This window comes from Sphaeramia orbicularis, chromosome 16, assembly GCF_902148855.1.
Source record: "Sphaeramia orbicularis chromosome 16, fSphaOr1.1, whole genome shotgun sequence".
Classification (NCBI taxonomy): Eukaryota; Metazoa; Chordata; class Actinopteri; order Kurtiformes; family Apogonidae; genus Sphaeramia; species Sphaeramia orbicularis.
In genome coordinates this window covers 23,149,057-23,176,810 of record NC_043972.1, presented here as the reverse complement: position 1 = coordinate 23,176,810, position 27,754 = coordinate 23,149,057, and the positions used below count along the sequence as shown (strand labels likewise).

General features: G+C 38.9%; 2 protein-coding genes across 3 annotated transcripts; one reads left to right on the top strand and one right to left on the bottom strand.

The window, feature by feature from the left end:
• The first annotated feature begins 6,530 nt into the window (after positions 1–6,530).
• Positions 6,531–8,060, top strand: LOC115435190 (extensin-like). Its single transcript, XM_030157452.1, has 3 exons — positions 6,531–6,579; positions 7,486–7,659; positions 7,971–8,060. The coding sequence occupies exons 1-3, from the start codon at positions 6,559–6,561 to the stop codon at positions 8,001–8,003; spliced, it is 228 nt and encodes a 75-aa protein (XP_030013312.1). The 5' UTR covers positions 6,531–6,558; the 3' UTR covers positions 8,004–8,060.
• Positions 8,061–10,002: 1,942 nt separating this feature from the next.
• On the bottom strand, positions 10,003–26,929 carry iqgap3 (IQ motif containing GTPase activating protein 3). Of its 2 annotated transcripts, none has more exons than XM_030159281.1 (37): positions 26,748–26,929; positions 25,193–25,280; positions 24,813–24,969; positions 24,546–24,623; positions 24,388–24,464; positions 24,036–24,103; positions 23,704–23,817; positions 23,370–23,548; positions 23,202–23,283; positions 22,662–22,825; positions 22,076–22,163; positions 21,756–21,919; positions 20,948–21,108; positions 20,722–20,837; positions 20,228–20,391; positions 20,058–20,148; positions 19,802–19,969; positions 19,285–19,427; positions 18,868–19,038; positions 18,654–18,737; positions 18,487–18,558; positions 18,230–18,299; positions 17,918–18,126; positions 17,555–17,707; positions 16,847–17,010; positions 16,443–16,667; positions 16,171–16,311; positions 15,963–16,047; positions 15,289–15,521; positions 14,864–14,996; positions 14,420–14,543; positions 13,959–14,100; positions 13,395–13,482; positions 12,947–13,159; positions 11,880–12,163; positions 11,619–11,727; positions 10,003–10,783 (listed from the first exon to the last, which is right to left on the bottom strand). In XM_030159281.1, the coding sequence occupies exons 1-37, from the start codon at positions 26,779–26,781 to the stop codon at positions 10,670–10,672; spliced, it is 4,950 nt and encodes a 1,649-aa protein (XP_030015141.1). In that variant the 5' UTR covers positions 26,782–26,929; the 3' UTR covers positions 10,003–10,669. The 2 variants fall into 2 exon arrangements, with proteins under 2 accessions (XP_030015141.1, XP_030015142.1); XM_030159282.1 differs by having other exon boundaries at positions 18,868–18,957.
• Positions 26,930–27,754: the final 825 nt, after the last annotated feature.

Below are 27,754 nucleotides of genomic sequence, written 5' to 3'. Positions count from 1 at the left end.
AAAGTATCCAAAAAAAAGAGATTGTGATTTATTTAAAAAGAAGCATCTGAAAAAATAAATGTACCCCTTAAATAAAAACACACTTGACCCATGAAAAAAGTATGTCCTAAAATAAAAAAAAAACCTTTAAATAAATAAATAAATAAATAAATAAATAGTACAAAGAAATAAAATAAACTTCTATGATTTTTTTTAAAAATAAAAAAATAAAAGAAACTTCTACAAAAAAGTGTCAAGCTAAAATTGAGCAACATCAAAATTCATTCAATGTTAGGTTTAAAATATGATGTCCCAAAATAAATACCATCCAAATAAAAAAGACAATTACTCATTTAAAAAATACATTTATTAAAATAAAAGAGTTTGAAAATATAAAATTACATATGCCTAAAAAAGAAAACCCCCTCACTTTTTAAATAAGGTTCATCATAAAAAGAAAGAAAGAAAAAAAATATCATCCACCTTTTAAATTAATGGGGGCGCTGTTTACCCGAAAGGTCCCTTGCTTTAAAATTAAGGAAACCACAAAAGATAAAAGTATGAGCTAAAAAATTTTAAGGCCTTCAGCTAATGTGGCTAATGCTAAGGAAGTAACCCACAGGAAGTAGAGATCAGTGCGCTAAAAATAAAATTATTTTAAAAATATTTACATTAATATAGTTTGCCAAGCGGTTAAACGATTAAATAAGGTTCCCGTATCTGCTTAAGGTTAAGGTCCACCACAGTGCACAAAAAATGATCCTTCTTTGTACAACTGTTCACCACAAGAAACCCTAGCATCCTAGGCAGCCGCCTGTGTCGCCTATACCCACTTTAACATTACATTGTTAACAACTGCGTTAACATTAGGGTCATTTTCACAGGCTTGAGCAAAATACTGGCGAAAGTTAGTATTGTTTAGTTCCATTTCTCTCACCCATTCCTCCGCTCTATCGCGTCTCCACTGTCTAGCCACAGTGAAGCTGGACAAGAAGTTGAGACTCCGGTGTTCGTTTTTCCAAATGATGGTTTTCAGAGGCATTTTCATTCATCCCTTTTTTTTAACTATGCTGTGCACTGTCACGTTCGATTTGGCTCCGCATTGAGCGTGGTCCGAAAACGCGAGTACACGCAGATATCCACAGAGTGTATATGGCTGACTCCGGCCAACTCTCTGGGGGTCTGCCCCTAGTGGCCTGACTTATCAGCGCATGGCAAAGTTTTTGGGACAGACAGACGACCAACAGACAACAATACCCTGCGGTCAGTGTGGCCGAGGGTAAAAATTACAAATTCGCTATCTCTTTACGAGTACAGTTCAATTGCAGAATGAATGAACTTGTAAAGTTAACACCACTCACGTTAGTAGCCTACCCAAGCTAACATGAACCTTTCTCTCTAAAATTTAAGAGTTTTCAAAGTAATAAATGCAGTCCTTTCAGTGGTCAACCTCACTACTCAAAAGCATAACTGACACAACCATACATACAGTAGCGAGATTTACCCTGCAATAATGCACTTACTGCTGTCTGTCCCATCGAAGAACATGACAGTGCTCGGTTTGTTTGGAACTATTCAGGCCTCCATGAACCCCGTGATCACTGGTGACATCAAAGCGTTTCATAACTGTCTTTAAATGGCTCTTTTTACAACTATATACAGAACAACAGGCAGCTGAAAGCTTAGAAAGTTTTAGGCCAAAGCAATTAACATGGCACAATCAAACATGATTCAAATGCATTGTGAAGTAGAACCTAATGTCTCCGAAAATGATTATAATGTCTGGGTGCAGTTTTATTCATTTTATGAGCTTATCTTTTGAAGACTTTCTCTGCATTCCATATTATTAATGGAAAACATAACAAAACAAATATAAAATAACCTCATCTCGAAAATATCTGTTACTGAATAAATCCATTCCACACACATCTTTTTAACAGTCTTCTTGAGTGAATAACATAACGTAACATAACATAACATAACATGTTTTCATCTCATTGCATCTTTTATATTTTTATGTTGTTTCTTGTTTTATGTTGTCATCAGCTTCTTCAACTATTCATTCTGTGAATAGTTTAAAACCACATACAACTAATTTCTTCAACTTTCAGTCATTAAAGAAATAGTGGCTTTACATTTGTGATAATTATCTTTATTGACTGATAACTTGTTTGACTGTATTACCCAGGCCTCCGTGTGAATGTTATTTCAGTGGTTGATCAGCATTAGTAGCACAGTCGTATTGTAACTATTGATTTAAATTCAAGACTAAAGCTGTAATTAATCACAAATTCAGTGATAATCTATTGCATTATTTCATCTTGTTTGTTTACTCCCAGTGTGTTTGTTTGTGAAATCTGTTTTTCCGTCTGCAGGCAATGATGATAGTGATTGCTTTGTTGCTCCTCACTTTCGGAAGCATCATCGCCACAAAGGAGAGTACTTGGGCTGTTCAGTTTGGACTGTTTGTCATATCACCTGTGTGTGTGAGTTTGAAATGTTCATTACATTTTAATCCAAAACCCTACATCATCACGTTGAATCAGCATCATGTGTTTAAACAGAGACAGAGCTGTTGGGATATTGACATCTGTGACTGTAAGCCACAACTCTATCAGTCTATTAATGTTTTACATAAATAATATAACACATTTTAATAAAACCCTGAACATGTTACGTCCTTAACATTAATTAAATACATAAAGAAGAAGCAGAGGAAGTGGATAAAATTGAAAAGTAAAGTTCAGTGAGAATGAAACTAAGATTTCTTTCCACTCCATTTGTTAAACCAGATCTTTATGGATTCACTTTGCTCTTGATGTTTCGTATGTCAGACCTTTATTAGTGTTGTCCAGTTCAGAGGAAAGAATATAAATTAATACTTCATGTCAACACACAACTGAGTATGAAGTGAAGTGACACGCATAGGAGCAAAATAGGATTTAAGACACTTAAACAATCTACTGCAGTTATATCGTTGTATATGGTGGAAATAGATTAAAGTAGCCCATTCTGGAGACTAACTGGTACCTCATTTAAGAAATAAGTTGAAGTAAGTGAGCATACAGGCACCACTGTAACTGACTGGACCAGGAAATGAGTTTTATAGCACTATGAAGTGAGACTTAACAAGCAGAATGTGACTGACCTGAGGAAGGCGGCTCTATGCTGGTCTGAGGATCAGGAGGGCAGCTTGAAACCAGTAATGAAGGCCAGAACACCGTGGAAGTCAAAATCAGTATTTTAATGTATATGTAAAAACACACAATTCTAACATGAAAAGTACAAATAGGATAAAATGAAAAGCAGCTGAAAATGAGGACATACTGTTACACCCCAGCCTAGGGGTTCACCAGGGCGAACATAATATGCTCACTTTTGTCCCCTCCTAGCTCCCAAGCACACACGTCAGCCGAAACTACAATTCACAATATTTATTATTATTACTTTTTTTTAAACAACTAAAGGAGGGTTAGGGGAGGACACGGCTAAAACAACAAACAAAATATCTTCTTGGGAGTTCAAACTAAATTACCTACTCCAAAATAAAGTCAAGAAATAAATAAAATACAGAAAACTTACCTAAACTCCCTAACCAAAAAACAGGAGAAAATGGGAAAAACAAAAGAGTCGACCTCTCCTACCAGAAAAGGATCAATTTACCAAAAATACTATTTATAACTATATACAAACTCGAATTAACACAAACACACAAAGACTGACAGTCACACACGCAGGAACACAGGGTTGGACGCTGGCAGGAAGCAAGAGAGAGCACGAAGTGAACTTCCAGGGACATTTTTAAAGGGGCCGGGCAATCACCCTCCACCAATCTGCTTCCTGCAAAACAAACAGACACAAAAGGAAACAGCACACCTACAGGACGGGGGAGAACACACACACTAAACAGAAACATATATACATAGAACACAAATAGACAAATTGTGACCCAGGGTCATAACAATATGCAAATTGTGAGGTGTCTGGAAAAACTCTCTCTCTCTCTCTCTCTCTCTCTCTCTCTCTCTCTCTCTCTCTCTCTCTCTCTCTATATATATATATATATATATATATATATATATATATATATATATATATATATATATATATGTACTCTATATAATATGCTTCAGTCATCTTCACTGTGCTCATCTGTATTTATATGTGTGATGTTCTAGACCTCAGACCTGATATGTTCAAACTCTAATTGTTCATTCTTACTGAATTTTCATATTCTTTTTATTTTAAGTTGCAGAAAGAGAAAATACCAAGTGTGAAGTAGATCTGAGGAAGTTCAAGTTTACATGTGCTTTGGAAGAACTTCATTAAATACAAAGACATGTCTAAATATAAATCTATAATAGTAATAATCCATAATGATCAGTAACACATCTAGCCTTTGGTTTGTTACATGTGGTCAGTCCTCATCTCAGGTGATCTCTGATGTTCAATTCTCATCTGTTCAGCTGTTTCACATGTTAAAGTATCATCTAATGTTTATGTGACAGCTGTTTTGTCTGTGGTTTCCCACAGTGCATCAAAACGGGAGCTCTGACACTCATTGCTCGTTCAAGACAGGACACCACTCTGGTCAGTAGCTCATCAACACCGTGACAACACTGTCAGTCAGCTGGTTCAGTTCACTGACATGTCTCTGTTCCACAGATGGACAAAGCAGTGATCGCCAGTATGATATCAGCTCTGGCTTCCTGTGTTGCCGCCATTCTCTTCATCTTTGACTATCTTAATTATGTGGGCGATTTGGTGAGTCTATTTAGTTCATCTGTCTTTGAGCAAGTCATCACCTTGGAAAAGTCACTTTAAAGTGTGAGTTTGTATTTTTCTTTGTGTTTCTATGAGTGTATTAGATACACTGGATGGATCAGTATCTGTGAAAATGTGTCTGACAGCCTCAAACTACATAGAGACACAGAAGGGAAACAACCAACTGTTTTTATTCAAGAGCCAACACTGAGCTGAACAAACTAAAACCTTCTGCACTATGGACCCATTTATTTCAGTGTGCAATACAAGGACATCAGGGCAATTGCTGTTATCCTGTTTTATAGTTATTGTTTGCTGGAGGTCAGACATATTGGTTAGTTCGTATGTCTGTCTGTTTGTTTGTCTGTCTGTTTGTTTGTTTGTTTGTTTGTTTGTTTGTTTGTTTGTTTGTTTATCTATATGTGCTCTAGCAGTCACTTTTCAAGCATTACTGATATCAAACCATGACCAAATGATTTGCCGTGTTATCTAGTCGACCTGATTACTTTTTTCCAATAGTAGGCCAAAGTACAGCTGAGAAATAGGGCAAAGTTCAAAATGGACATTTCACCATCACAATGTCATTGTATCAACTTGACACCAAAGCCAAATTGTGCATTTTTCCATTCTGCATCCGATGGTATGCATTATGATGTTAGCGTTCGCACCCCGGGGTAAATTTCAGGGGGTCAGTAAATTCAGATTTATGAAATTTCAGCTGGCTGTAATGTCGTCAATATTCATCCAATCATACCAAATGTTAACATGCTACATCTCTGTGCAAGTCCCTTCTCATATGTCAAATTTCACAACTCTAAGTTGCGTGACTTCCGGTTGCTGTAGTAACGTATGTAAAATTTGTTTATCGTTAATTACTTCCGTTCTGTTCATCGTAGCAATTTCAAACTAACACTATATTATTGGAAATTCTATTCTCTATCGATTACCTACCTCATATGTCATGTATATATACATAGATAGATAGATAGATAGATAGATAGATAGATAGATAGATAGATAGATAGATAGATAGATAGATAGATAGATAGATAGATAGATTTTGAGTTACTGGCCTCTGAAGTGACCAGGGCTCAAACGCCTAATTTGCATATTCACAAAACGGCTTCTATCTTGAAAACTAAGATGGATATCAACTAACTTGACCTCGAAACTAACTTGACCTTAAAAGCTCAAACACAAGGTCTTGATTTTCAAAGTATTCAATTTTTGACCATGACTCCCTCAATTTTGCAGAAAAATGACTAGTATCAGGTTATAAAGTGTGAAAATATCAGCCAAAGTTCTCAGTCAAAGGCCTCCGGCAAACGCACTGCCTATGACAGTTTCATTTTACATATTTATTTTTGCATGATGTTGTTGTGTATGTGTGGTTTTAAGTAATTATTACTGATTACTTCTTAAGTTGGGTATGGTACAGTAAATGTTGGTGCATGTTTTTTTCTAATTCTGCAATGACAGTAAAGTTTGTATTGTATTGTATTCTGTTCTATTGTCTGAGATATGTTGAAAGCTTCATGTTACTCTCAGACATTTGTGATGGACCGACAATCTGAAGTTGTTAAACTTATCTCTTATAAACCACCTTTTATCATGAACTTAGAGATCGCCTGAACTTTTCTTATGGTTTTGGTTTAAAGAGACTTAGAGGCAGAAATGTACACTGTACTTAAATCTTTGTTCTGTTGTTTTTCTCAGGAAGACTACCCAAATGCCGGAGATTTTTCTATATATGCCTTCGTTTTTTCTTTGTTTGAGACGTTTCTGTCCCTGGTCATTTCCGCAAGCCACTGTACGATGAACCAAAACTCTGCAAATGTGAGTTAAATACAAACAGAAGCATGCATAACTGTAGATATCAGTCAAAAGAACCTTAACATGTAAGTTCATGTGGAACTGAAAGAGCTGCAACTGTGTAAATAAGACCAAGAACCAAAACTGCATAAATGTGAGTTAAGTCCTATTTGTACAAGACTGGTACTACCTATGGACCATTTATTTGTAATAATTTATGTCATTCATCTGTGATCTTAAAACCTCTGTGAGAAAAACTCCACCACAACTGATTTCCTCGATTTGAGTAATCACACAGGCCTTGTGATAATATTAGTCCTATGGGAATCAACATGTCTGTGATTTATTCACCCATTTCCAGATCACACTGACTGATGATGATGACAAAATAAAGTCTTAAGTGATATGGGTGTAAATCAGAAAGTTCACGTCACGGTATGACATGGATGTTGACTGAAAGCATAAACTTAATTCTGCCAGAAGATGATATGGAAACTGTAAATGTGCATTCAGGTTAGTTTGCAATTTTTATACCATGTTTGTTCGTATTTATTTGTCAGGCTTTATTACTTAAGTAAGGTAACAAAGTATTTGTACTTTGTCACTTGACACCTCTGATTCTCAGTCATATTCACAGTAGTTACCATATAAATGTGAATTAGCATAAAATCAAGAATTGTCATCATGTAACTGTGTGTTAAACTGAAAATATGAACCATAACTTTGTAAATGTGACCCTAAAACTGTAACTCTGAAAATGTGAATTACTCTAAAACCAAGACCTGTTACTCTGGAAATCTGTTCAGCTAAAATAAGAAGCGTACCTTTGTAAATGTGAGAAAGACTAAAACTATTAAACAAAACTCTGTAAATGTGCATTCAGGTTAGTTTGTAATTTTTATACCAGGTTTGTTCATATTTATTTGTCAGGCTTTCACCGCTGCTCGATTATTCGGCGCTCCAACAGTAATAACTACACAGACTCAGCCTACACACCAGACTCCACCCACTACACAACTGCCTCCACCCACTGACCTGTGGTCAACGCCCAGTGCATCATGGTCTCCACCACCTCCACCTGTGGCTCCGCCCCCTCCATATGAGGTCTGTGATGTCATGTGATCGTCCTTGTCTTAGACATATTCACAGGCACTGGTCACTGTCATTATCTGATCTGTGTGTGAACATAATAGTTCCTGCCAACAGTATCTCAAAATGCATATTTAGATTTATTTGCAGAGGTTTGTTGAATATTAGCACAGACACTGAGTATGTAGTGATAATACAGGACTTCAGATGGAGCCTTGATGTTACTTTGTTTTTATTAGTGGTGAAACAGATTAATAACATGATTTCTCATCAAATACTTGTTTTTCTTTTGTGTATTTTAATTATGATCATGTTGTTGTTTACAGAAACCTCCAAATTACAACAATATCGTCACATAAAGAGCTCCACCTCCTGCTCCTGATGCCCCGCCTCCTCTTTGTGATGTTATTAATGTTCAAGAGTAACATGTGTTCTGTCTGTAATAGATGTTGTTCACATTCACATTCACTTGTAAATGTTCCTCAGTTCCTTACAATCAGCATCCAACATTATCCTTCAGTTTTGTATCCTATGTTTTCATTTCAGGTATTTGTATTAAATATGGTTAAAGATCCAGTGTATCAGATTCACAAGCATCTAAGTGTAAAAATGACAAATAACATTTGTCAGTTCAGAGTAGACTTCTTTTTCCTGTCTTACATCATGTGTCATCCAACATTAGGGTTTTCAACTGTCACCAGTTATCATCCTCTGAACTAAAAAGACTCCTATGGACAAAATACACTCAAAAGAGAACTTTTAGAGGGAAGAGTCAGCTGTTTGGAATCTGTAACCTTTACAAAGTTGACAATCACATACATAAATATATTAATAAATGATTTCAACGGGTTATTAAACAGTAATGTGTACTGGTGTAAAGCTTTCCAAACCATACAACAAACATCAAACCAAGACCAAAGAACCAAACAAGTGGTGCCAGGCAAAACAAACCCCACCCCTCACACATATTTCGTCCAATATAAGTAAATGGGAAGATTTTTTAAAAATTCATTAAAAATTTGTAATTTTGACCTGTTTTTCCCAAAATGTAATGAGATCTATTCTGGGTCACTGGCAATCTATAAGCCAAATTTGGCATTAATTCACCCAAAAGTTTTATTGCGACAGACATTTGAAATTTCACCTATTGTAAGTAAATGGGGAAAATTTTTTTTTAAAAAATTCATAAAAAACTGTAACTTTGACCTATTTTTCCCAAAATGTAATGGGATCTATTCTAGGTCACTGGCAATCTATAAGCCAAATTTGTTATGAATTCAACAAATAGTTTTGCTGCTAGATTGTGAAGAAACAAACTAGGAAAGCAATAAGTGCAGACGTCCGCCAAGGCAGATCAGTGTGTCCCCTCCCCCATCACCACCAAAATTTAATCATTTGTTTCTTGTGCCAGTATGAACATTTCCTGAGAATTTCATCAAAATCTGTCCCCCCGACCAACACCAAAATGTAATAATTTTTTCCTTGTGCCAGTATCAACATTTCCTGAAAATTTAATCAAAATCCACCCATTACTTTTTGAGTTATCTTGCTAACAGACAAACAAACAAACTCTGATGAAAACATAACCTCCACCTTCCTTGGCAGAGGTAACAAACTGAACCAAAAACAATACCCCTTGTCTCCCTTTCGGGGGGCGGGGTAACTAGTGCTTACTTTTATCACCACTACCCATTTGACTCCGTAGATGCTCATAAGTGAAACAAAAGGAGACTGAGTCGTGAATGAATGCAGTGACCACAGTCCACATGGTGGCACTAATACATCTCTAAGCTAGTTTGACATCAACCTACAAATGCTAGAGGAAGCTGCGGGAGGGATTTAAACAGCACCATAAGTTATGACATTTTTCTACAGTGTTTATATACCACCTCTTCTGAGCTTCAAATCTGACACTTCTGTGGTGTTTCCACATCATAAAGTACAAACCAAGGTTGATTATTTTTGTTCTGGTAGTTGTTTTTTTTTTCACACAATAGTATTTGGATCAGACTAATGTATGCTGTTGTCACCTTCTACATGGCTTTGTATGACCATGACATTATGTTAAGTCTTGCCATTTTTAACTCCCTCTGTCTTTCATTAGTTTTTCATTCTTTAGCACCATTAACACAAGATACTGAAGCAGAACACCTTAGTTTGACCTGAATAATGATAAATGTCGGTTCAGGTTTAAGCTCCTTTTCCAGACCGGACCACCAAAAGCTGAAAAGGACCCCTGATTATACAAAGTACCAACAGTGTAACAAACACAGGTACCTTTTATTTAGCAAATAACAACAACCTCTCATTATATAGACATGTGTCAAACAATCAATTAATCAGTCAGTAACAGCTTCAAAATATTCAGAGAATTTATTGGATATAAAAACTGGTTAAAGTTTCATGACATTTAGAGACAAAACATTAAGAAGAGAAAGAGACAGAAAATATGTACAGACCTCAGCCAATTCCAATCAGCTGAAACCAATCGATTAACTTGGATAAATCAGTGTTTCATCGTTAAACAGAATCTGAAAGTATGAGATCTGATTGTCAATAATCTGATTTGTATCATTGATCCCTTCAAAATAAAGCATTCCCTTGAAGTAGTGAGAATTAAAAAGAAATAGGATCAGAGAGAAATGCTTCACTCTGATCTTAATAGTATATAAAGTATCATGAAAATGTGGCTATATATAAGCAGGATAGTGTTTTGGCTGTCCTGAACGTGTATAAATGCATATGTATACCAACATTACAAACAGAGATAGAACAGAGAGATGACGCTCTAGTCTGTGTGAACCAGTCAGACATAAAATCAGACAATGTAGTGAGGATATGAAGCAGAGATAGGAGTAAATAAAGATACTTCAATTCATATTTGTTATATGAGATAAAGGTCTTATGAAGTATAATAGTAATGATGTAACAACAGAGATGGGAGTGTAGTGACAGGCGTTCACTCTGTGTTCTATAGTGACAGATAAAAGCAGTGACAGGAGTGTGAGGTGGAGTGTCACTTGGCTCATTTCTTGTAGAACTTCTTGTTCAGGAGGAAGATGAGCAGGTTGACATTGACTTTTGCCTTGTCAAACATCTTCATGACTGCCACGCCCTCATACTGCAGCTGGAGCAGATCCTACAAACAGGTCAGAGGTCAACATCAGAATGTTTTCTATGGCAACAACAATGAGACTTTATACCAGTGGCTCCCAACCTTTTTTGGCTCATGACCCCATTTTAACATCACAAATTTCTGGCGACCCCAGACATCCAAAATGGAGACTTATTTGCTAAAATTAATTTGTTTTTGATCATGTAATAGTTTGCTATACTATGTTGTAAATAAATGTTATTTATAGACAACATTTAGTCTATATAATGTATATTATTATGGATGGAGGCAGAAAAGCCAGGTGTAGATTACTGCACAGAGAGAATTTTATTTTCCTTGGTCAGGATATGTACAGTCAGTCCAGCTTGAATTTACAAGGCTGACAATTAATACTGAACAAACAATAACTCAAACTATGAATTTTGAAAGAGCTGCAGCATCTGAAACCGACCACAATGAACATTTGAAAGATAAACAGAACCACAGTGCTTCAGTTTCAGCTTCACAGCTTGTCATGTCTTTTGTGTTTTGGGGTTGTCTCTCTCAACTCACCATATATATTTTATCAGTAAGGTTTTTGGTTTTTTTTAAAATTTTTATCAAGTACTAGAAATTTCAGGCGACCCCACATGAGGTTGCGACCCCAAGGTTGAAAAACCCTGCTTTAGGTACTGGGAACAAACCACAACCACACGAATGAAGACTGAACGCTTGTCTTTAGTCATTATTTGACTGGACAAATTTTTGGCCTGGTTTGGCCCAGTTTTAGCTGGTATTTAGCCTTGTTTTACCTGGTATTTGGCTAGTTTTTAATACAGTATTTGATCTAGGTGAGCCCACTTCTTGACCTGTTTTGTACCTGGTATTTGAGCAGGAACTCTTCCATCTCAACCCCCAGGAATCGAGCTTTTACACTGAAGCTTCCTTTCTCTGGTCCAGGGACAATATCGAACACCACGTTTTTAAACCTGGAATGGAGCAGAACAGATCAGATCAGATTCATCTTTACAGATATATATAATACATGTACACTCTCACTGTGTACTCGGCAGCATATGTGTACCTATATGTGTGATATGTATAATATGTGTAGAATAGGTGTATATGTGCATGCTCTCACTGTGTGCTGGGCAGGTCCTGGATCTCCAGCAGTACTCCCTTCTCCTGCAGTCGAGTGGCGCTGTAGCTGACAGCTGCCTTCTTCTTGCCTTTGCTCTCAGCTGCCTTCTTATTGTTGGGTTTACCAGCAGTGAGGTTGTCCAGACAGGAAGTGATGTAATGTCTGTAGAAGTCGATCTGTTCACTGTGGAAGCTGCTCTTCAGTTGGAGACTGTTGAGAGTCTGACGGAGCTTCACCAGCTCCGCCCCTCGCCGCTGACGGTGTAACCGTTGGTGACGGATGTCCTGAAGAGCATTAAGAACTGATCAGTTACAGTCAATATGAACCAATACTGATATAATTTCATTACTCTATTTGATATGTACATATGCCATAGATCAGGGGAGTCAAACATAGGCCAAAACCAGCCCACTAAGGGTCTGTGGGATGAATTTGTGAAATGCAAAATTTACACCAAAGATATTAACAATTAAATGTGTCAAACTCATTTTCAATCAGTCACTTTTCATTTTGAAGTGGTTCAGACAAGTAAAATATTAGCACAATAACCTAGAAATGCTTCTTTTTTTTTGTTTTAGTGTGAAAAAGTAAAGATAACATGATGAAAATGTTTACATTTACAAATTATCCTTTTGCAAAAACATGTCGGTGAACAACCTGAAATTTCTTGAGCACTAAGTAATTTTAACAACATTATGCCTGTTACTTAATGTTGTGTGTATTTGTAGATCCACTGTGATCTGTAACTTGTACTGCACATATGTGGTTATGCTTGAGATCATACTGGATTGTTTGTGGCCACTGAACTAAAATGAGTTTGACATCCCTGCCATAGATCAACAGTGCGTATTCACCATGTCTTTGTCTAGGCTGCTAAAAGCCACTGTTTTCAGTTTTAAATTAAACTGTCCCAACCCTCTCTGATTTGGATTTAGTGTCGTTTAGGCAGTACAGTGGTTCAAGAGTTAGCAGTCTCACTTCACAGTAAGAAGGACCTGGGTTTAAACCTAGAGATGAATGAATCAGCAGGACCTGGTGTCAGCCTTTTTATTCAGATTTAGTCTCACCTTGGCGATCATCTGCAGGATCTGGTTTTCAGACTGAGGCGGTCTCAGGACTCCCATACCCTCTAGTCGGCGGAGGCTCCTCACAATCTTCCTCTTCTTCTCCTCCAGCCTCAGGTTGCCGTCAGCGACCAGTGACTGGTTCCTCTTCAACTTCTCAGGAGTTCGAGCGTCCTGTCGAGCACGACGCTGCATCAGCCAATCATGACACGCCTCCTGTGAAGAGAGAGAGACATGTGAGGCCATCTGTTACTGTTCAGAGTTTGACTTCCATTTAGATACTAAGTGTTGTTTCACAGCACATTGTTCCAACAAAAGACAAACATAGATTCTGAAAGTAAGTATTCAGTAGAGTTCAGTGTTTGGTTTCATATAAAAATTGTTTGAACATTGAAAATTTGTTCTTTCACCGACTCAATCCTTGTGGAAACCAGACAAAACCACAGCCCACCTGGTCATGTGAGGCAGATGCTCTCAGTATTTCTGTCAGTGAATCTCCTTGTTGAGTTCTGATGACGTCAATGATCAGCTGCTTTGTACTGAAAATAAAAATAAAAACAGAGCAGTGAAGCAGATGTTATCATGCTCAGTTCACAGCAGGTGGACCTCAACAGTAGATGTTTCAGCTGTGAAATTCATGAAAGTATATGAACAATTCATAGAGGATCTGTGACTAAAGCTGGTTTATCGTTATCTGGTTTATCACCCAGTGCGGGTGATAAGGTGAGGATCTGTGACTAAAGCTGGTTTATCGTTATCTGGTTTATCACCCAGTGCGGGTGATAAACCAGATAACGATAAACCAGCTTTAGTCACAGATCCTCTATGAATTGTTCATATACTTTCATGAATTTCACAGCTGAAACAACTGTAAGGCTTCAAAAGGCAGCAGATTACCATGTCAAGGATGTCATACTGATACTGGTCAGCTCTATCTCTCTCAAAAAAAGTAAAACCTGAACTGAAGCAGATGAGAACTCAAAGTAACAGACATGGATTGGATCTGTTGGACTACCTGAGCAAGAGTCCTTTGGCATCTGGTTTGTCTTCAGAGTCATTGAAGATGTCAAACTTGTTGGTGAGAGTCAGAGAGACCTCCATCTTACTGATCTGAGCTAGGCCAGATTCTGATCCAGGATCTGCAGACAAACTGTCCCCTAAAGCACAGAGAAAGACAGGACAATGAAGTGGGCTTTACCAAGGACCACAAACAGACACAGACTCAGGTAGACTATGCCCAGCAGTAATAGAGTTTCACAGAGTCCTGTAGAATACTTTAGTCAGATGGACACTCTGTAAAACTCAGTTATGAGTCTTAACTTTAAAAGAGTATTTCAGTCATACAAAGTCTTTCAGATTCATACAAAGTATTCTAGAGTCTTATAGACCATTAAAGTCAGTCCTACAGAGTCTTTCGGAACCTTTAAGAGTCTTTCAGTCCTCCATCATCCCAAATAGTCCTACAGAGTCCTATACCTGAGGCAGCAGCTGTAGTTCCGATCAGCTCCTGCAGGGCTGGGACAGAGCCCAGGTCTGTGAGTATGATTCTGAGGGGGTCTGACGGATCAGGACACAAAACCTCCTGATGTTCCAACAACAGCTGTACGACAGAAACAGTGAAAAAGACTGAACTTTTTTTCTCAGTGATGTGCCTTCAGTGAATTCTAATCAAACAGCAAATTAACTCTAACTCCTGTCAGTCTGATCCAGTGTTACATGAACAGAACAGGTGTGTGCCAGTTTGACAACTGACTCTCTACCACATACATGTCTAAAGGTCTTGCTTTATTTCTAATTATATACTATAACAAAAATCCCAAAAAAGCTAGAGGAATGAAATAGTCCAGTCAGCTGCATTTATGTGCACTTCTATCTAAATCTAATATCTGGTGTTTACAGATATGGTATGTGTTCATTCACCTGGTGAGTGTTGATCAGCTCGCTCACAGAAATGTAGACCACAGGTCTGTTGACAATCAGCAGCTCTGAATATTCATCTATACAGAATCTGTCTTCAGGCTCAGGGACATCACACACCGCCAACAGGAACTTCCTGTCAGGTGAACCAACATCACATGACCACCATGGGCTCAAAATCATGAAGTCTGTTAGTGTAATGATTAGATAGCATCAAATGAGGGAAGCAATTAGTAAAATACACCTAAGTCTTGATCCCCCTTTACTAGCTGTGCCAAGTAGATAAAACCTGTAAAAATTCAATAATTCTGTGTATGATGCAATGTAAGTATTAGAATGTGACAGAGGCTCCAAATTTGGCTTTTATGGCAGATATGTGACTGATAGCTGATAACTGTCTCCCACTGGCCACAGGTCAAAGGTCATACCTAAACTTGGCATGAGTCTGGCTGATGTACTGGTTCAGCACTCTGACATGGTATCCGTCTCCGTGGAAGTGTTTGTTGGCAGCAGCATGCTGGAGCATCCGGGCGATGGAGCCCAGTATGTGTCGCTGGTCCGGCTGCAGAGCAGATCCAGCAGAGCGGTCCACCACGTCGAAACCATCTGGAGCCACAACTGCTGGGTTCATGTAGCGATAGTAGATCAGGTTCCCCACGATCTTAAATACAGAGGACAGGAGAGGTGTGTTTACTGACCACTAAAACACAAACAATAAAACACTGACTAAAGTTTATTGATATAAACTGAAATTCAAGACTTCTCAACATGAAATGGAATTTTATTCTTTTCCTCAATCCTTCTCAAAAAAGCAGACATTTCAAGATTTCTTCTGTAGTAGTTGAAGTTAATACTGGACCACATTTTAAATTGGAGTTCAAAGCTTTGATTCAACAAAATTAAATAAAATTTATATTAGACTAATAACTATACTGACTTTCAAGGACATGTAATTCCTCAATCTATTCATTCATTCAAATCTGAGTCAGAGCCCCTGACTCTTGGTTTAATGCACTGGTGCAGAACCATGAGCAGCTTGATCTAAACACTGGAGCTGAATGAGTCAGAACCATTGTGGCTTGGTCTAAACTCTGGAATTCACCTTGTAGAGTTCATCCTCGCTGGCCTCAGGAAACTTTGCCTTCAGAGCATCTCTGAGCACCTTAGCAGTGTAACGCAAACCATAACTACAAATAACAACAGAATTAAATTAATACAAATGAAAAGAAAAACAACAGAAAAGAAGAAAAAAACAACAACCAAGACATCAAATAACAGTAGGAAGTGAGACAGGTGAACATGTGACGTACGGCAGTTTGTGCAGGTTGGAGGTGATGGCTTTGAGAACTCGGTCCGTCAGGTTCTTTAGATTGATGATGGCAACATCAATACGTCGTTGGACCTCAGGGTGAGAAAGGGCATCTGCAGGTGAGACCTCATATGGCAGAGAGCTGCAGGCAGGTGAGATTTACAGGTGAGTGTCAGGTGACACTACATTAGGATTAATACTCATAAAACTCTAACTAGGCTTAAATCAAAAACCAAACTAAAGGTGTAATATGTTCCAGATGTGCTGGCAGACCTCTTGGTTCCGGTCTGGCTCTCGGTCTGGTTGATCCAGGTCTTGTAAACGTCCACAGGGTCTGTCCTGATGCTGAGGCTGCGGTCCAACAGGACATCCTGCAGGGCCGGACCTAGAGTCTCCCGCAGCGCGTTGTGACCCCGTGCATGACGGTAAAAGTTCACCAACATCTTAATGACGGTGGGATTCCCAGTGACGATGTCTTGAGGCTGCTCCACCTTCAGCCTGAACAGGATCAGAGAATACCCACAGAAACAAATGATCACAGAAACAATCCGACAAACATGATGATGCCTCTGAGCTTTACTGTGCAATTGTTTAAGCCCTTGAGATTAAAACCCAGTGACATTTAAACCAGAACGACTGTGCTCCTGAATTTATATCTGTAAACCCAGTGCGTTCACCTGATCTCATATCGTAGCGCTTCCGTGAAGAGCTGCAGCAGCAGGAAGGCCTCTCTGCGGTCTGACCCATAGTTAAACAGACTGAAAACCAACATCTCCATAAAGGACGTGGAGCGACTCTGAGGCATCAGGAAGATGAGCTGAGCCAGGTACAGAGGCTGAGTCTGACACACACAGGTAAACAACCAGGTGATATAAACATTCACACTGATGCATCAAAATCAAAGTCAAACATGTCATTGTTCTGATACAATTGCTTTTCTAACACCTCAGCTTCAGTAAAATTTGACTAATTCATATTCATAGACCTTTGCCTTTTTTATGAAGAAATCTCTGATTCAATGTCTCTAAAATGTTTTCTCTCAATATGATCTTAGACCCATAGTGCAACTGGAGACAGAACAAAACAGAAGGATCCAGTTTAAGACAAGATCCAGATCTGATTTGATTGGGAGCTTTTGATTTTATTTTGATTTGGGGGAAAAAAAAAGCCAAACTAAGAAAACTAGGGTCAAATATTTTTTTAGAGGTCAAACAGATGCAGCAGAAAGGCCAATAGAAACCATTATGAAGGAGAAATTAACCTTGTTAGCCAATTTATAATTTAAAATTTACTGTAAATAAAAAAAACCCAACAAGAAATAAATCCAGTCCAACTGTTTGCATCAACTTGAATCTGATTGTGTTTATATGTTAATGCATTTCTACCTGCAGCAGGTAGAAAAGGTGCTGATAGGCCTCCAATCGGTCTCTCTTCTGTCGACTCAGAGCCTTTAGTCCTTTACTTCTCTCCACATCCATCATGTCTGACAGTTGCTCCTTGTTCTTCTTCGTCAGTTTCTTACAGTGAGACACCACTTCCTGTGTACGCAGAAAAACCAAAACTGAACAAATACAGTCCTAAACCACAGAACAATAAATACTGAATCAGAGTCCAGAATGGCAGCTGAACTGAGGTGAAAGATATGTCACTAGTCAGAAAATTGTGTATTAAAATGTATCTGACAAAAAATACCTCATGCACTAACAGACCCAGCCCCTGTCTCCCAGGTCCTAGTCTTTGTTTCCTACCTGTACAGTGGCCCGGTTGCGGACCAACAGGCCAATCTTCAGATCCATCAGGTCCAGGTCTGACTCTAGTTGCCGATTGAAGCGGATGTTCCGAACCACCTCCTCCCTCAATCGCAAAAGCTCCGCCTCCTCTCTGATGTCACCATCACCCAGGTCGAGCAGGTGAACGAACTTCCTTACCACGGAGAGTGGGGGTGTGGCTGAGTGCACTGAGACAGGTGAGACAGAGGAAGGTGAGGTGGGAGGGGCTTATTAATGTGAGAACAAACAGAAACACAAACAGCCAATCAGGGGCAGTTCCAGAACACCTACCCAGCATCCTGTACTGCTCTCGGGCTCTGTTTGCTCTGAAGAATGCTTGGATCTTTATGACAGCATCCACCTGTGGAAACATATTGTTATCATGGAGACACAGCAATCTGTTTTCTGATTGGTGGACATAAAAGACACAGGGAGACATAAGCTATACAACATGCAACAAGTTAAAAACAATGTAAAAGATTAGAAAAAAAGGTGAAAAAAAGATGCAACGTAAAAAACATGCAGTATGTTGCGACTCCTGAACTTACATGACGTCTGAAGAATTGGAGCCGGGCTCGATATCTCCTCCTCACCAACCACATCTTCACAAACGACTGGATCTGACAAACAAACAATTTATCACTGTGACGTCACACTGAAGGTTGTCATTTTTTTTCTCTTCAGGACAGAGAACAAACTATAGTCTTATGGTTACCTTGACGACAGCTCTCCAGTTCATGTAGAGGAATTGCAGTCGACGTCTGTACGCCCTCTGCTGGACAAACCTCCTCCAATGAGACTAAACACAAACAGAGTGTGTTAAAGGCTGAAAGGAGGTGGACAGTATGCAATCTCCGTCATTTTAATGTGGTCTCTTCATGATAAAGCTCAGAGTACTATATGAGCAGTGGGGGGTGGGGGTGTCTCACCTGGATGACAACAACAGCAGGTGTGTTTGTGATTAGGTATCTGCGTCGAGCCTTCAGCTGTCGTCTGACCAGGAAACCTCGGCTGAGTGCCTGTAGATGAACAATGAGGGTTTCATTGCTCTTCCAGAGGACGCTGCGGCTGTACGAGCCTGAAACACTGCGGACCACCTCCTGTTGGGGGACACCAGTCACATGACACCCCATGTATTTAGATAATGTGCTGTACTGTGTGACAGAGGTAAGAGGCCAAACCTGAAAACATCTACATGTCCACAATAATAATTAAATTTAACACTCTTTCAGACCTTTATGCTTAAAATATCAGATCAAGATTTGGTCATTGTCCTTGAAGTCTCTGTAAATACACACCTCTAACTGCTGTCCAACATGTGGATATTCTGATTATTGCTGTCTGACCTGAATCTCATGACGGTCCAAGAACACACTGTTGTGGATGAAGTTATGTGGTTTCTCCCAGCTGCCCTCAAGTCTGTTCAGCTGGAAGAAGTACGACGACCCGTCCTCGAGGCGGATTCGAACCCACGCACTCTTGTTATCTCCTGAAAACACAGAAGGAAAAAAGCAACATGAACATGGGTTAAGAAAAACAAAACAGCAGGGAAGACATCCACCCTTCTTTAGAGCCACATTATTTCATAATTTTTTAACATAAGAATTTGATATTTTTTATCAGTATTTGGATGTCTTTTCTAGTATTTCTGGAATCATAGTTTGAGTTTGATGCTGATGTTATAATGCAAATGTGTTGCACCACATTAAAATAGATGATGTTTTCACTTACGTTGAGACAGGCTGAGGGGATGAATGTGCAACAGGTTCATTCAACATTTATACTGATATTCTGAAGTTATTTCAATTGACAGCTTTGACATCATTAACAGCTAAATCTGTGTAAAACTCAGATGCTTCTGACCTTTGAGTGTCTTCTCCCTCAGCAGTGCAGTTAACGCCCTCTGATACTCTGCAGCACAGTCAGCCATGACGCTCTGCAGCGCCACCTCTGGTAGAGACAGGACACGCAGCGTCTGCTTCACTCTATTCTCCTTCACTGCCTGATTTACTGCAGCGACTGCTAGACACACTGAGAAACAGAGAGATAGACAGGTAAATGGAAAGACAGACGGACAGGTAGAGTGACAAGTGAACAAACAGACAGACAGGTGACTCACACTTCAGAGCTTTCTGAGTGTCCTGATTGGCTCTCCTGACTTGCTCCTGGATATCAGCCAACCACAGCTCCGCCCCAGGGTCCCGGCTCACCTGATTGGTCAGAGGAGGGTTAGATTCATACTGTCTTGAGGTGTAGATGTAGTGTTTTGGTTGCCAGTTTGAGTCCTACCTGGGCTCGGTGCTGCCTGGCTTGGCTCAGCAGAGTCAGGTACCTGTAGCTGTTCTCCTGCAGTACACCCTCCAGTCCAGTAGAGGGCAGCAGCAGAGCAGACAGCAGCCTCTGAGGGTCTGCCCGGACCACAGCCTCATTAATCAAAGAGACAGCCAACACCTCTGGAGGACAGGAGACAGAGGACACACTGACTACCCCCTAGACTCAACTGGTTCCAGACTGGTTTAGAGTTGTCCCATACATGTGTGAAATTGCTTCTTGTAAATAATTTATGTCAGTTTCTGGGATATTTTTTGCCTCCAAATGGCTTCACATGGGCATTTTTGTAACTCCTGTATTGCTAAATGTAAGTTTCATTTTTACACATCCAGAGTTAACGGTCACAGTAACATTTTTAGACAAAGTTAATTATTTTCAACATCATACAGTACTATATATTCCCTTATTGATATTTCATCCCAATCCAATTTGTGTATCTGTATTGTTCATACTCTGCTGTTCGTCTTGTTCCGAGTTGTTCACACAGTTGATTTCTTCCTGCAGTTGATTCCAGGTGAGCAGTTCTCTCCCAGACTGCTGTTTCAGAGCCAGCAGAACATCAAAATACCTGAACAGTGAGCATATTATCACTCTCACTATCAATTATTTAGTTCTCCTATAGTTCTCCTATAGTTTATTTTCTGGCAGACAGGTAAATGGATAGGAGGACATACTCACCTGTGCATCAGGTTGGTTTCTACATCAGCGAGTCCTGCAGACAGACTGACTAAGGAGGAGCTGAAGTCCTGTAGATGCCCCACCTCCAGCGCCTGGTTGATGAGGGCAACAGCTGACAGCATCTCCACAGCAACAAACAGCTCCTCCTGCTGCAGGTCCCCCTAGTGGAGATAGAGCCCATCACACAAAAAACAAGTTTGATGAGACGCTCAAACACTGTCTGGTATTCATGATGAACTGTTTGTGGCGACCCAATTCATACTCAGAAACTGGATCGGTACCCGCGAATCGGGTCGCCACACTGTTCAACTGTTCAGCTAAAATGACAGCCACATCCTCTCCAACACACATACATACACAAACCTACTCACACTTTTCAAAGGTCTTTCTTCTGTATATATTTCTAAGGTTGTGTTCTCTGACAGTTTCTGGTATGGTACAATCCAGAATCATCTCCTCCATCTCCATCTCAACTAGTATAATTTTTATTTAAAGACTGTTAAAAATAATAATAATAATAATAATAATTTTAAAACATCAGTAGATCATGACCTATCCCTCCTTTAACATCCTCTAATACACAGGTGTCAAACTCCGGTCCTCGAGGGCCGGTATCCTGCATGTTTTAGATATTTCCCTCTTCCAGCCACGCCTGGTTCAATTAATGATCAGCTCATCATCATGCTCTGCAGAAGCCTGATAATGATGTAATGGCTTGAGGACTGGTGTTTGACACCCCTGCTCTAATGGTTCAGTCAGCCCTAAGTGAACAGTAGGTGAGAGTTACCTGAACAGATTCATGTGTTACCTGTTCGGTCTGTCTCTGCAGTAGTTGTAGCTCTCTGTGATAGAGTGATGCAGCAGGTGGAAACACCTGTGGCAGCTGGAGGTCAGAGTTCATCAGACAGCTGACCGTCTGTCTGGGGTCACTGCGACGCAGAGCTTCATTAACACTATGGACTGCTGCCTCCACTGAAAACACAGACATGTGTTTTACTCAAATACAAATAGACCAAAACTTTTTTTTCTTGTATCCTGTTGTCTTTCTTGTTTCATCCTTTATGGCTTTATTGTGTTTGACAGTCTCTGACTGATCAGTGGTTGGTCACATCTTAACATTGTACTTACTGTTCCTTGCTCTCTGTGCTTCCTGATTGGCAGTGGTCACTCCCTCCTGCAGCTCTTGAGGTTCCAGAGGGTCAACACATCCCTGATCCTGAGGTCAGCAGCAGATACATTAGATAATAAAAGGCTTGATTGACTTATTCCACCTGGCTTATAAAACAAACTAATTCATTCCTAAAGGTATGCATCAGTGAACATGCTGCTGGTTCATAATGTAAAACATTAAATATGAGTATTTGGTTCAATCAAAAAAATTTCAGAAACCCCATATTTGCATTAAATTCTGAGTAATGACAAGGTATTTCAAAGAATTAATGTGAATGTCCTAAAACTGAATTAAAATGTAACAAGCCCCTCTTTGTGAATATTTGAATGCATGCTACTATATAAATTTCCTTTTTCCTGAGAAAGACCTGGTCCAGAGGTAACCCATCGCATACAGAATGTACTCAAGTATAACAAAAATGTACAAGTTTTAATTTCCTAAAACAGAGATGAGGGTTTTATCAGTATTTCATTCACCTTGAGATAAAGTCATTAAGTTGCAGCATACTCTGAAAGCATATGCATGTGTGTGTATTTGTTGTACCAGTGCTTTTTGGTGTCGGTCTGCAGCCAGCTGGTCCAGGTACCACGGACCATTGTCAGTACGGAGGCCTCTGAGGGCCAAACATGGCAGCTGCAGGGCTGAGAGTAGAGACAGCTCATCTGCAGAGTCTAGAGCCTCATCCACCTGCTCCACCGCCGAACGCACTGAGAAGAACCAATGTCAGTGTCACTGACCCTGTCACTACTGCTGTTCAAACTATACAGAGCTTCAGGATATATATAAATTTACTCTGCAGAGTCACATTTATTGACTCAAATGTATTAAACTGCTGCAGTGATAAAAAAAAAACAAAAAACAACCAAAACCAAACTGAAAGAAGAACACATCATTAATTATAGATGAAAAACTAAATTCGTCTGATTTTATCTGAGATTCACATCAGTTTTTATTTCAGGTCACTGGTCACTGGGGTTTTTGTTTAGTTTCTATGTTTTTGGAAACAGTGTTTTTCCAGTTTGAGTTAGTTGGCCATTTCATTTTTGTGTCATTTATACTTTTGGTTGCGAGTCATATTCTCACCGTTGACAGTATTGATGTTCCCCTGAATCTCCCTCTGGGTCAGATATTCTTCATACATGTCCTTCTCCTCAGTTCTGCCCCCCTGACACAAACATACATAGTAACTTGTCAGCTGTCACCTGATCAGTTCATTCAGACCCTCTCTGGCCAATCACAGATTTGTCTCACCTTCCTCGCTGCTTGCTGGGCCTTCTGTCTTTTAGCCTGTTTGAGAATCTCCTGGTAGACACTCATCAGTGCCTCCTGTAGGTCGTTCAGCATAGCATTAGGGTTCCTCAGAGCCTCTGCCGTGGCCCCCACATGACCTCTGTCCACTGCCTCGTTGATGGCGATCACTGCTGCATGGACTGATGGGAAATGGATAGGAGAAGGTGTTAGGGTGACATGGAAAAAGCCAGACAGCTTCTCCTGTGTGACATCAGACAACGTATGAAAAGAGGCATAAGCAAAGTCAGATAAAAGATGAAAACAACATAAAAGATGAGTGTGTAGTGACACCAACCTGCAGCCTCGTCCACTGACAGCTCATTGGTCAGAATTCCTCCGATCTTGTTAAAGGCAGGCATCTGGATTCCATATTTATCCAACTCCAGCTTCATGTTATTTATTTCCTCCTCTGAAAACACATGGGCACATATTTGACACAGCTCACATAGACAATAACTGGAAGTAACACAACAAATGAACACTTCCCAGTTTCTGCTTGTACAAACTGTGACACCTGCCATGTTTAAATCATCACATTTTTTAAATTAATTATTATGTACAGATCCTCTTAAAGCCAGATTAAATGACATATTAAAATCAAATATCATCTGATCATTTGACATTTACCTGTAAACTTGACTTTGCCATAGAGATCATGAATCTGTGGTGCCTTGCCCAGTCTGTACAGAAACAAACTGAAGAGACAAACAGAAAAACAGGTCATCAGACTTCACTTATGATTCATGTGTTGACCATAAAGTTCTGGTTTCTACATTATTTTATTAGGACCATTCTTGACATAAACTCACCACATTATTGTAATGACTTTTTTGGGCACTGCAGACTAATGTTTTTGTTCAGTTGTTTCTTTGACAGTACTCTCATATCTGTATTAGTTTTTGATTGTTTATAGTTCATCAGAGTTCACCTATTATTTGTATGTTTGAAGATACCTTTTGTTTATTTAGTTGTTCTTTACCTGAGTGCATGGATGCAGTAAATGGCTCTCGGCATGTTCTTTTTGTCATAGATATCAGTTGTTTCTGGATGAAAGATCTGTTAACATAAAAAAAATTTAGTGACTGAAATTAATCAGCAGATCAAAAATTAATGATGGTCTTCATCACTCTTACTGACAGTGGGCAGTCCAAGTGTTGTCAAGGCGACTCTCCAGTGATTGATATTATCAGTGTGACGAAACTGAAGACCCAAAGCCTGGAAGACAACATCACAGTTCAACACAGAACAGATTATTAATTATTCAGATTATAAATGACTTGATGTGAGTGAAAACAGATGTCAGTGGGCCATTGACTATGCTAACTATATATTGACTATGTAATAAAAATATTGACTGTGGGTGTGGCTTGACCCACTTGGCTGCCAGGTTGCAGCCGGACTCACCTGGTAACGCTGCTGCTCGAGGTCGTAGATCTTCTTTTGGGGGACGGCGTTGGGAGCAAAGCGATGAGCCAATTTGGCGAGGATTACACCGTTCCTGAGAGACTCCTCCAGCTCTGTGGGAGCAGGAAGCTCCTCCCCCAGACATGCCTCCATCCACCTGCACAGGTAAAACAGTGACAGGGAGGATATAAAAGCACAGCACAACACCTAATATCAAGGACAGAATCACATCAATATGATGAAATCTGTGATATTCGAGCTATGCACTTCAACATTTTTTACACATTTTACAACAGGTGATACTTTTTAGCCACATGCAACAGTCAAGGTCTGTGAAAGTTTTAACTCAGACCCAGTGAAACCCATTGAAACCCACTGACCTCTTGGCCTCCTCCAACCTGCACAGGTACTGATAGGCCACGCCCTGAATCCTCTGCTCATCCATCTGCTCTGCTGTCAGACGTTCATCTGGGAAAAAATACATTACACACATACATTTAAAGGTTTATTTAAACATAAATCCTAGCATATATATTTTTAAGATGGAACCTCTATATTTTAACACAAACCTGTATATTTTATTGATTGTATATGATTTTATTAGTATTCAGTGGGTTCCATTGTGTCGAGATCTATGTAAATATACATACTTTAATAATATTTACATTTTCACGACACTGCGAAAAAGCCATGTTGCAATTATTGTGGGAATTATTGCAATTTCAATTTGCATTTATTTGCTTGTTCGTATTTTTGAAACTTAAACATAAAAGTATAAAGCATACAGAAACAGGTTGTGGCTTCATGGTTTCCATTGGTTTTCATAATATTTATGTGCCGTCTGGGTTTCAGGGGATGAATGATAGTTTGGTGGAGATGAAAATTATTGACAAGTTTTCCATCATTACCTTTACCAAATTTGTGTAACAAAGCATGCAACACTTACTGTAGTTATTTATAGTCAACAGTACATATATACTCCTGTCCCTGTTTTCGCTTAGTTTGTGAAAGAAAACAGAATAAACAGAAAATAGCAATATTTCAGCCCAGACTGTTAAAAAGGTGAATCCCTAAAGAAGTGAAGAAAAAAAATGTTTAAAAGTTTGAGCAGATAAGAAAAAACAACATAAAAAAAAAAATCTAGATAAATCTTGCTGAAGATGATGACAAGAAGCCAAGAGAACTGGAAAAGTCAGTCACATAGTAAGGCCAAGTTTCATGTTGCATGTTTTCCTATAGTCTCCCTCTCTGCACGTCATTGAATCCAAAGTATCACCAGATAAAACAGAGGTCGACTTGATACATTTCCATTTCTACTTTATATTCAACTGCCCAGGATGAAATTATGACTTCAGTTCATAAATCACTCATTCTTTGAGTCCTTGAGTCACAGTTGGTTTATTTTAATATTAAAACCTCCTTAGTTTGAATAAAGTTGCAAAACTTTCTCATGACTTTCCAAGGACATAATTAGGTTTCCTCCTTTAAATCTGAAAGGTTTGTGTTGTCAGAATTAATTCAATCACTTTGCCAGGTTTTTAATGACCCTGGGAATCTGTTTGATGCTAAACAAATGACTCACAGTTTCTTCAACTATATCCTGATGAAGCCAGAATATAAAACCCTTTAATTTAAATATACTTTTGAACAAACCATGAGCATTTTTCCTGTGGTCTTATAAGTACTTAAAGCTCGTTTATTTTAATATCTGCGTTCATTTTAATGGTGGGTTTAATGACAAAACAAAGCTTGATTCATACAACTTAATTTTTAGACACAGTATATTTCAATATAAACCTATTTCCTTTAGTGGTAAGTCATTAATAAAGTTCTATTTTCTCGGAATATAAAGGCCATCTGTTTAACTATAGTTCCATACAAACCCTATGTTTTCATTTTTATGCTTTAAAAACCATTTAACAGATTTTTACTCACAGTTTGTTCTGTTTTGTCCTGATGGATCGGCCATGTTTTTAACTTTCCCCGTCCGAGGTTCAGTCTCATAAACAAACTACAGGTGCGTAAAAGTTCCCTTTAAAATGATTAAATTAAACCATCGAAACAAAAAATAAGGTTTAACTTCAGTGAATCCGGTGGAATTCAGTAAACTCAGTGGATCCTCTCTCTCAGTGTGTGTGTCCTTCTGACTCTGTTTCCTGTTTGAAGTTTGAACGCTCCCGCCGCTCTCTGATTGGTCGGGGCTTCAGCCACTGCTACTATTGGCTGGAGTTTTGACGCACTGCATTGTGGTCTATGAAGTTTTTTGTGGTAATATAAAGTAAACCTTTCCGTTCAGTTTTGTTTCGGTCTTATTGTGAACACGTGGAAGTTAGACTAATTTAAACTCTGAAAACGTCCAATTTAACGTCTCATCTGTTTTTATTTTTTATTTTTATTACTTTACTTGTGACTACGTTACTATGGAAACAGTCAAACAAACAGCTGACACGGGAGGGATGTAAACACCTTCACCTTCACCTGAACGACCTACAAACAGCACCTGTAAGTGTTACAGTCATATTAGAGTCTATCAGAACACAAGAGAGATAGTATATGTTTAGGATTCTATTGAAGTACAAATACTGCATGACATCAGTAGAATTTTATTTACTGTAGTTTTTTTCTTTGACTCCCTACATTTTAACATAAATATTCCTATCGCTTACATTTTCAATACATTTGGGGAGAATTATCCTTTATTTTTTATTTGCATCACTGTGCTTTGTCACAACTTAAATACTGATTTCAGCCTAAATTGATGAAATAATAACACATTGAAAAGACTATCCCTTGGCAATATGCCACTGAATTTCACACACTAGAACGAGAAACATTATGGAAAATTATGTACCAATGTAAAATATACACAATAAAAAGGCAGTAAGAGATACAACAATATCCTTAAATTATTACTGTGTTTTTTACCACTGTGCTGCTGATAT

Excerpts from the sequence above, each read along its gene's own strand:
- LOC115435190 (XM_030157452.1), top strand. The coding sequence starts at position 6,559 with ATGAACCAAAACTCTGCAAAT. Across the intron at positions 6,580-7,485 it reads TGAACCAAAACTCTGCAAAT|GCTTTCACCGCTGCTCGATT; the intron begins GTGAGTTAAATA and ends TTTATTTGTCAG. Across the intron at positions 7,660-7,970 it reads CTCCGCCCCCTCCATATGAG|AAACCTCCAAATTACAACAA; the intron begins GTCTGTGATGTC and ends TGTTGTTTACAG.
- iqgap3 (XM_030159281.1), bottom strand. The coding sequence starts at position 26,781 with ATGGCCGATCCATCAGGACAAAACAGAACAAACT. Across the intron at positions 24,104-24,387 it reads TACTGCATCCATGCACTCAG|TTTGTTTCTGTACAGACTGG; the intron begins GTAAAGAACAAC and ends TTGTCTCTTCAG. Across the intron at positions 14,997-15,288 it reads CAGACTCATGCCAAGTTTAG|GAAGTTCCTGTTGGCGGTGT; the intron begins GTATGACCTTTG and ends TTCACCTGACAG.